This window comes from Alosa alosa, chromosome 10, assembly GCF_017589495.1.
Source record: "Alosa alosa isolate M-15738 ecotype Scorff River chromosome 10, AALO_Geno_1.1, whole genome shotgun sequence".
NCBI lineage: Eukaryota > Metazoa > Chordata > Actinopteri > Clupeiformes > Clupeidae > Alosa > Alosa alosa.
In genome coordinates, this window is record NC_063198.1 from 21,918,862 (window position 1) to 21,928,861 (window position 10,000).

Sequence of the window (10,000 nt, forward strand, 5' to 3'; positions counted from 1 at the left end):
AGCAACAGCAGAGTGAATGATGGAGGGAGCAATGAGCAGGATGGGAAGACTGAGAGAAAACAAATGTGAGTAAGATGCGAGGGGCTAAAAGAGAGCCTGAAAGAAACTGCTCAGACCTGTTTTCCCTTTCTTCTCATCTCTCTTCTATTCCTCTCTCTCTCTTTCTCTCTGTGTGCGCCTGTCCTCCGAGGCCTTCCATCTTATACGGCTGCCTCAGAGGTCCTTTGAGTCACGGGGAGTAAAAGTGCAGCTCGGAGGCCGCAGGGTGGCCCTGCAACCCGATCTCACATTGATCAGGTTTCCTCCTGCGCCTCCGACGCGGCTCTTTTCACACCCCAGCGCTGGGGAAGTGGCCCCGTCACCATGTCAACGCCACCTCGCGGCATTCCAATTGATGTCATTGATTTTTCTTGTGGGAGGGGAGGAAAACAAATGTGTTGTTCACAGCGGAGCTGCAAGACATGGGGCGTAACATGGCCCTTACATTGATCACTGGCTTCAGGCTGACCTCAGATACATTTCACAAAGAATCACTGCGCTCCATCCGTTCAAAAGTCTCTCTTATTACATCAAACCACAGTTTTCACAGCTCTGCATTAGGGCTGCAACAATTAATCGATTAATCAATTAGTTGTCAACTATGAAATTGATCGGCAAATATTTTCGGTTTAAATAAGTTTGTTATTTTTAAGAAAAATACCTAAAATTCTTTGATTGCAGCTTCTTAAACTTGAATATTATTTTGAATAACAGCTTTACTTACTCTACTTACTTACTTACTTATTTATTTATTTATTTATTTATTTATTTATTTACTTACTTACTTACTTTACAACTTAACAAACAACTTCTCGATTAGTCGAGAAAATTGTCAGATTAATCACCTATGAACATAATGATTAGTTGCAGCCCTACCCTGCATATATACAGTATACCTGAGCCATATTTAGCATACTATGGAAAATATTTTCTCAAAAACATTTCCTATTTTCCTCATCTGCTAATCCCCAAACACTGTTCCCACTGCGGGGAGGGAATGGGCGAGGCTGAGCCGTGCGGGGGTGTTTCTGTTCCATTAGTACTGATTAATGTGAGTGTCTACTGTACGCGGCTGTCATGTGGTATTCAGTGAGTCCTGGTGGGGTGGGTCTGGGCCTTGGCTCTCCCCTGCAGTGCCTGATTATTCTCCTCAGTAAGCAGGTCAGGCCCTCTGTGCCCCATGGCAACATGGAAGCCCTACCTCCCCCTCCTCCTCTTCTTCCTCCTCCTCTCCTCTCCTCCTCTTCTCTTCATCTCCGCATTTCTGCCCTATAGCCCCACTCCTCCTCTCTCTTCCACTCTCTCTCTCTCTCCCCTCTGTTTCTCTCCTCCCTCTATCCATCCTTCCATCCCAGTGCTCCTCTCCTATCGCTCCACCATCCTCTACGCTCTCTCTCTCTCTCTCTCTCTCTCTCTCTCTCTCTCTCCTCTCTCTCTCTGCTCTGTCTCATCCTCTCATAGTCCCATTGGCCTCTGCCCTCTTCTGTCCATTTGCTGAGTCCTCACATGTCCATTCAGCTCTGGACAGCTCATATCTCTCTTGTCTGCCACCACCATCCTCATGCAACCTCCTTAGTCTACATGCTCTCGTTCATGTCTCACACATGTACCCGTTCATGCCTCTCCTCTCTACTGCCACACACACACACACACACACACCTCTGCACATCACAGTCTCTGTTTTGACTGGCCTGCCAGATGTTCTGTGGAGCTGTGAAAACATGTAAGATTTGAGAACAAACATAGAGGGTTCATAAGTGCTGTAAGGCTGGAACCAGAGCACTGGGTTATATAAGATGCGCATGTGTCATGTGTGTGCATGTTTGTTTGGTTATTTATTTATTTATTTATTTATTTATTTATTTATTCATTAATTAATTAATTTATTTATTTACTTACTTAGTAGAGAGCATCATCTGGCTCTTCTGTGAAGTGTCTGCACTGAGACTTTGGGCCAAATGACAGCATTTTTATTCCAGTTTATCATCTTCATGTGGGGCTGTGTGTGTGTGTGTGTGTGTGTGTGTGTGTGTGTGTGTGTGTGTGTGTCTCGGCCTCTCTGTCTCAGTCCCATTACCACACGCTCACACTCATTTTAACACATTGTGCATGCATTGTTTGTGTGAGGGAGTGTGTGTAGGCACATAGTCTCGTGCATGTGATGCTCCTGCTGACGGCAGGCATGGCTTGTGTGGGCCTGGGCTGGGCTGGAGTGTTTTGGGTCGTGTTGGGCCGGGTCGGACTGTGTTAGTGTTTCCTGGAGTTCCCAACGGACCCTCCTTCGTCTTGGTCTGGAACGCAGCCAGAGCTCAGTGTAACTCACTGATGTGTTAAAATGAGTAAGTGTGTGGTAATGGGACTGAGGCAGACACACACACACACACACATACACACACACTATTGCTCTCAAACACACACGCATGCATGCACTAACTCTCACACTCACACACACACACACACACACACACACACACGCATGCATGCATGCATGCATGCATGCACAAACATATACACATCTTCATACACACACACACACACACACACACACACGCCTCCAGGGCAGGGCTCTCCATTTCTTTTGCTCCCCACCCCTCTCTTCTCTCCATTCTATCTCTATAGGTTTCTCTTTCTTCCTCTGTGAGGTTAGTCTGATAGCACTAGCCTATTAGACGGGGGAGGGGGGGGGGGGGATGGGGGATGTGCCCTTAGCCCTGCTCTCTGACCTATACAGTAATGGCCGTGTGGGAGTGTGCAGTGTTGTTTTTACAACAACTGCTTTCTTTCTGGGCTAGTGCTCTCTCGTGGGTAGGTTGACATCAAGTTAGTCTTTTCAGACGTTGACACTGTTGTCACCAATTCATTGGGATATTGTAAAAAAAATACTTTTAGATACTTTTAGAAACAATTAATTATTGAAAGGTCTAACTCATTGCTGGAAGACAAACTCAGAGTGCAGAGAGCACTGGATTCCACATCAGAGCCAGGCCCAGTTTGATGCTAATCTGGCCCTGTGGTGAATTCAGAATGACAAACGGTCACAAACATTAAAAAAAAAGGTTTGATTGAAGTTCATTGTGAATATTTGCGAACACACACAAATGCGTCCCGAAGAGATATTTATGAGCGAAAAACACATTGACACTGAAATTGAACTAAGGGTTTAAATTGAACAATTTGGAATGTTTGCAAATGTAAAAGTTCATGTAAAACACACTCGCTCGCCTCAACCATTCACCCCCATTTGCTGCACCTCAGATCTGGCCCAGATGTGATGAGGTTGTGAGCCAGACCCGCGGCCCATCTGAACCCGTCCGTCTCAGCTGTGGCCTGGTTGAGCTGAGCTCCATCCCCAACCAGGCCCATCTGCCTGCTGCACTGAGCTCACCACACAGCAGGGACTGCTTTGGCAGGCAGTGGGTCTCTGACCTTTCTGTGCTGCACCTCTCTCCACTCCCCAGAACCCCCCCCCACACACACACACACACGTACAGCCACATTGGCTCGTTGCTTTGCTAGTGTAATCTACTTAATCTATAATTGATGCCGTTCCTCCTCTCCTTCCCCTTACTTCCTACTCTCTGTTGGCTTTGACATTCTCCATCAAGCCATCGGGCTCCACGTGTGCTCTCTGTGCACCTGTCAGCCTTTTAAAGTCCCTCTTTGGCATAGTTAAGTCAGACCTTGAGGCGTTTTTTTTGTTTCTCTTTTTTCCTCCTTCTCCTCACATAAGTGCTATGATGAGCGCAGCCATGTGGAGTCCGCTGACAGAGATTACATGCATCTACTGAGCACGGAGAATGGACTCTTAGACCTTTCAATCAATCCTGCTCCATTTTTTAGTGTGACGGGAGATTAAATCACCGGCCAAATGCCCATGTATCCTGACTTTATTGTCTCAGGAGCTGGAAATACTTCAGTTGGTGTGAGGCAAAGAAATTTAGTCTTCATAAATAATAGTACAAGTCAGTCATATTTTATTGCAATGTTGCCTTTAGGAAATGAGTCTTTAGACAAATCAGCCTTGTGTTTTTGTAGTAAGTCTAGTGGTTCTTCGACAAATGTGTTAACAAAATGGATCTTCTTCCTCATGCAGTATACTAACAGTGTCCTCATTTTCTGTTGAGAAATGACTTTACATGCTCAATTCATCATCATTGGTCATTGTGTTCCCACAAATCATCATCTCCATTGTTTGATGTGCAATGCACTTTGGGAAAGCTTTTTTGTCAAAAGTTTGAAACATTTCAAACACAGCCGCCGTAAGATTATCATGTTCTCCCAGACTATCTCCTCAAGGTTCCTTGTTATGAGCAAATAGCGGTTCCGTTTGGCTCTGCTGGATCGCAGTCCATTTATTGCCTTTTCTGCCAGAGTCGTTCAGGGTTTCAGTCTCCAGCTTGTTATCTTGAGCGTCTTGGCCTCTTGAACAAAAACAGATCTCATTCCTACGGTGTCTAATCCAGATGAGCTGATGCCTAATGGTGTGTGTGTGTGTGTGTGTGCGCTCGCTTTTGTGCACACTCGCTCCTCTCCCCACATAATCCCTCAATACACACGCTAATGATGATGCGATTGGAAAAGTAAATGCTCGTTTTCTGGGGTCGTCATTATGGGATGGCCTGTCGCCGTGGCGCAGTCATTCAGAATGAAGATGGGGCTCTGCGCAAGTCCCCCATGCCCTCCCTGCTGCATGATGCGTGTGGGCATGTTTTGACTGGAGGTTTTGAAATGCAGGCCAAGGGATGCGTCAGAATGAGAAAAGCATTTCATCTCTTTCTCCAGAGATTCGCACGCAACACTTTTCTCGACAGAGCAGTTTGACCTCTAGAAATGTGTTTTATGTAATGCTGTCATATTTTATGTAATGTTTTAATGTCTGCTCAAGTTTCCCCAGTCTCTCCCCCCTCAGAGTGTAACACCTGTTCTTTGTCCACAGGTTCGCCACCAGAGAACCCAACGGCCTGCTGCTCTACAACGGCCGCTTCAATGAAAAGCATGACTTCATCGCCGTGGAGATCGTTAACCAGCAGATCCAGCTGACGTTCTCTGCAGGTATGTGTGTCTGTTTGTGTTGGGGGGCATGTGTGTGTGTGTGGTGTGTGTGTGTGTGTGTGTGGGGGTGTAGTGTGTGGGAAGTGTCCTGTCACATGAAATACTCATGGGAGAGGGCCACTTAGGTGTCGAGTTCAGCCTCCTGTTTTTAAGATGGTCATTGATGCCGTTTCACCAGCCTGCTTCTCCTCTTACGGGCTCACAATGGCTCCATCTATCAATCATGTCGACTCTATGTTGAACCGACACACGGGGGCTTTTTATCATGTAACTCGCCTGATCCCAATCTCGGCGGTTCATTTCAACTTAAATACCCCCGGGGCCACGGAAGGCTCTTTTTAACTCCTAAAGAAGGAAATTGAATCTAAGCAAAGAGCACTGACCTCTCCTGACCTCTCACCTCCGCAGGCGAGACCAAGACGACGGTGTCCCCTTACGTCCACGGCGGTGTGAGCGATGGCCAGTGGCACGTGATCCAGGTGCACTACTACAACAAGGTAGGACATCGCGGCGGTGACAACACACAAACAGCGGGTTCGCCGTGGAAGGGTTTGATCTGTTCCAGCCAGCCGTGTGTTTGAAGCGTCTCCCCTCCGGCGTGAGTGGAGAGGGAGGGCCTGATGGCTGTCAGGAGGCCTTCATGGTCTGACAGATGCGTGATGGAGGGATGTTTTTGTGGCAGTCCCCGTGCACTTGAGCAGCCCCATCGTGCTGTCGGGAGCGTTCACGCTTCCTGAACATTTGTGACAGAATGTCGGCGCCTGCCCTCTCTCTCTCTCTCTCTCTCTCTCTCTCTCTCTCTCTCTCTCTCTCTCTCTATCTCTGCTGTTCCATCCCTTTCTCCTCATTGCTTATTCTCTTTTTATCTTCCTTCTCACTCACGCCTTGTGGTATATCTTCTCTGTGCTACTACATTTTTTACAACCCCGTCAAAAGAAACCTGCCACAAATCTGCCAAACATGCTGCAAATCTTTTGAACACCCCTTAGATTGTCACACTTCTATAAAAGAATAGTTCCTTAGCTTTAGATTTGACATATAGCGTTACAAGTGACAACCACATCATCAGAGCTTCATTTGTACATCCTTTTAAAGTTCTTGCTTTGTCAGGAGACCAGAACACTGAGGATGTAGAGTGAAGGGTAAGAATCTCCTTACCCCCTTACTCTCATGTGTGTTGAACAGCATTAAATTCTAACCCCATACCCATATCAAACACTCCCCCACACCCATATCAAGCACAGCCATCTGTGTAAAAGCTGACGGGGAGTCAGGTGTGTGTGTGTGTGTGTGTGTGTGTGTGTGTGTGTGTGTGTGTGTGTGTGTGTGTGTGTGTGTGTGTGTGCGCGCTGCTCTGCTGCACTGTGATGGGCATGAGCACCTCTGATGAGGGAGAGGAGGCAGGTGGAAGAACGTGTGCCCTCTTCAGGGGCTGGTGGAGGGGTGGCATTGGTACTGGAGGCCTTTTAGGGATTGTGTGGGTGCACAATCACTGGCATGATTACCAAGCATGCACCCCCTTCCTCTCTTTCTCTGCCTCTCTGTCTGTCTCTCTCTCTCACATACACACACACACACACACTCAACTCACACACTCTCTCTCTCTCTCTCTCTCTCTCTCTCTCTCCGCTGTGTCACTCTTGCCAGTCTGCACTGAAGGAATGACCGATCGGGCTGACGTCCAGACAGAGAGGAATGCAGACCGAGAGTGATGAAGAGGGAGGGAGGGAGGGGGAGAGAAAGGGAGAGAAAGAGAGGGAGAAAGATGAAGTATGAAACAAAGTGCGATTCAGGCGACTGGATACTTTCCCAGCAAGACATTGTGATTCAATAGAAGGAGAATTGGCCACTGAACGGAGGTGTTTTTTTCCTAGAGGTTAAAGTCTATTTTTATTTCTCTATCTATCAGTCAGGACTTAAAGAGTCCCATCAAAAAGGTCCCAACTCACCCATCCCCCTAGTCTAGGCACTTTCCCACCCCTCCCTCCTCCACTCTCACACAGGATGTGACATTTCAGGCCATTCAGGAAGTCACTTTGCATCATAAAGCTGTTGCCAGGCAACCCCCCAGAGTGTGGATATTCTGTGATAACACAGCCATGACAGATTCCACAGCCTGTGCAACTTTAAGTTGGGGGTGGGGGTGTAGCTTTCGTAAGTAAGGAGGTGGGCTGAGAAGACATGGGCCTTTTAGCGCTTTCAAAAGAAGGCAGCAAGTTGTTGCTTGTCTGTCATGTGACAGAGGTGATCAAAAGTCACCAGCAGCTTCTGGAACATGTCAGGCAACAAGTTCATTTGATCTTTTCTCTACTAATTACAGATGCCCTGAATGTCTCTCAGAAAAAATGCAATTACCCTCTAGACTTCAGTTAATTAAGTCAAGACTGTAGGATGACCCGGGGGGACAAAGAGGCTCTCCAGAGGGGGTGCTGCTGATGACTTTGACTGTTGGGGAGAAAAAAGACATAAAACTGGACATCGCTGGCTGAGACAAGAACTTATGTGAACAACCCTTTCCCCTCCTTGGTCAGAGTTCTGTCTTTCACTCGGCTGAAGGCTCATTGGTCCAACTCCTGCAGCGCAATCCTTCAGTGTTGGCTCCACCCCCTCCCAAGTAGCCGTCCCACAATGCCCTGCGGTCTCGCAGCGGCCTGCCGGCGAGCTCTCGCGGCGGGGAAGGCATTTGGAGATTGAAGAGTGCCTTTCTGGCGCAGAGCGAGTGCGGTGTGGAGAATGGCAATGACCGCGTGCTTTGTGCTGGTCCGAGGCCCTGAAAGCCTCAGGCCTGGGGTGGCGCCCCTCTCGCTCTGTTTCATGGCTGAACAGGAGCAGAATAGCAGCATGAAATGAAAAGAGGAGAAATAAAGGAAAGGGAAAAGAGGGGGTGTAAAAGAAAGGAGAGAGAGAGAGGAGAGAGAGAGACCAGGAGAAAGAAGGGAAGAAGGGTGGCAAAGGGGCTTTCTAGCCAAAAGACGGCACCGCAGGGCTAACCCTTGTGCGCGTCGTCATGGAGACCTGCCCATCAATCACAGGACGTATAACATTCCGGGTCTCCCGCCTGCTGAAGGTTATGGGTGGCTCCTCCCGTCACCGCAAAGGGTCACGCCTGAAAACTCAAACTCCCATGATCCTCGGTCATCCTTGTTTGAGGAAGCTCGGGAGGTTGTGAAGGGGGTATGTTTGTAGTCCTGAGCAAATATGTGCTCTCCAATCAGCAGTGACAGCGCTGGGTCTTTGTGTGGCTGAGACGGCATGTCTGGCTGGCATTATCCACGGGTCAGCGCCAGTCAGTCAACAGCCGTGACGTACAGACAGGCGGATGGATGGTCACTGTGGCGGCACGGAGGTCCCAGAGTAGCCGTCAGATGGCCAAAGAGTCGCCGCTCAACAGCTAAACACCAAGGTCACTGCAGCGAAACCAAACGCTCTGGGCCAGGAGCCATTCTGGACCTTTCCAGACCTTTTAGTTTTGGGGAAATGACCGTGGAAATGACCGTGTCCAGAGAGATTTTTTGACGGAGGGGGATTGTGAGGATTGAGTTGGATTGGAATAACGTGGGGTGGGGAGTGGTGGTGGCTGGGGGGGGTGTTGCGTGAGGTCATTATAGACAGTTTTGGAACAGCGAGGACGTTGTTTGGTTCCATCTTGTTTTGTATCACAAGGCTGTTTCCTTGTGGACTTTAGCTGAACATCGGCGACAAAAAACGTCAGCACCGCTTCTCTGTGTCTATAGTTATCTAATTGACGTTTGAATGAGGGGAGATTAGTCACAGATCAGTGTAAAATTCTCTATTAGTTCTGCTATGTTTTGGCATTAATTAAAGACACAGGAAATACTACAAAACTGAAGTGCATAATTTAAGTATCTTCTCAGACAGAACCAGGTCGCCACGCTTATCTTGTGCCTTTAGAGTCTGGCACGCAGACAGAAGAGAAACCTTTGCCGGTTGTATTAGCAATGGCCTGCGGAGGAAGATGCCTCTTTGGCTCATTTCCAAACAGTCACAAGGGATCTAACCCTGTAGTGTGTGTGTGTGTGTGTGTGTGTGTGTGTGTGTGTGTGTGGACAACTGTCTCATTGCACCCAACACCCGTCGCTTGCAGATATATAATCTAATTCTTGATAATGTTGAATCACATGAGAATGAGAATCACATGAGAATGAGAATCACATGAGTCAATCATATCTGTTTGTCTCGTCATCTCTCTCTCTCCTGTGTCCTCTTCTATTGGGGAACATTTTATTCTTGTCTAGCATGGCAAAAGACAAAACATCTTTTGTTTTTTTAACACACCTTTTTAACACTGTCACTGAACTCTCCTTAGTCTCCTGGAGTTCACACAACCGTATGAGAACGTTGCATGACCCAGGTTGTGATTGGCAAGTGGTGCAGGAGTGATAAGCCACACAAAAGCAGCAGCACCATTAGGCATCTAAAACTATGTCCTGGCCCTGAGACCACACCTTAGTTTTCACTTGCCTGTGACTCTGACTCTGTGGGTGCGGAGGGGGCTGGATGGTGCTGTTTGCTCTCTTGCCTTTGGATTTGTCTATGTGTGTTTTGGGGGATGTGGTGGGTGTTTGTGTGTGTGCGAAAGAGAGAGGGAGAGAGAGAGAGTGTGTGTGTATCTACGTGTGTGTTTGCATGCTTACATGTTTGTTTATGTAGGTGTGAAGGCAGACACACACACACACACACACACACACACACACACATATACATACATACACACCAAAGATATCTGTGTGTGTGAGTGAGATGGGGGTATCACCATGTCCTCTGCTTTTCTGCTCCTGAGTTGCGCTGACTCGAGTCTTTAACCTGCGGTGGTGGTCGATGGCCGCCGCCTCCTGACCCCGGGAGAGATGGTCCAGGCTGAAAAAGGGTCGCGACCTTTATTGACGGA

The 10,000-nt window shown here is 48.0% G+C and overlaps 1 protein-coding gene across 1 annotated transcript in view; it reads left to right on the top strand.

The window, feature by feature from the left end:
* celsr2 (cadherin, EGF LAG seven-pass G-type receptor 2) overlaps positions 1-10,000 on the top strand; it is a 73,089-nt gene that overhangs the window by 36,626 nt on the left and 26,463 nt on the right. The window contains 2 exon segments of the mRNA XM_048254711.1: positions 4,976-5,091; positions 5,500-5,588. Of these exon segments, the coding sequence (XP_048110668.1) occupies positions 4,976-5,091; positions 5,500-5,588 (205 nt within the window).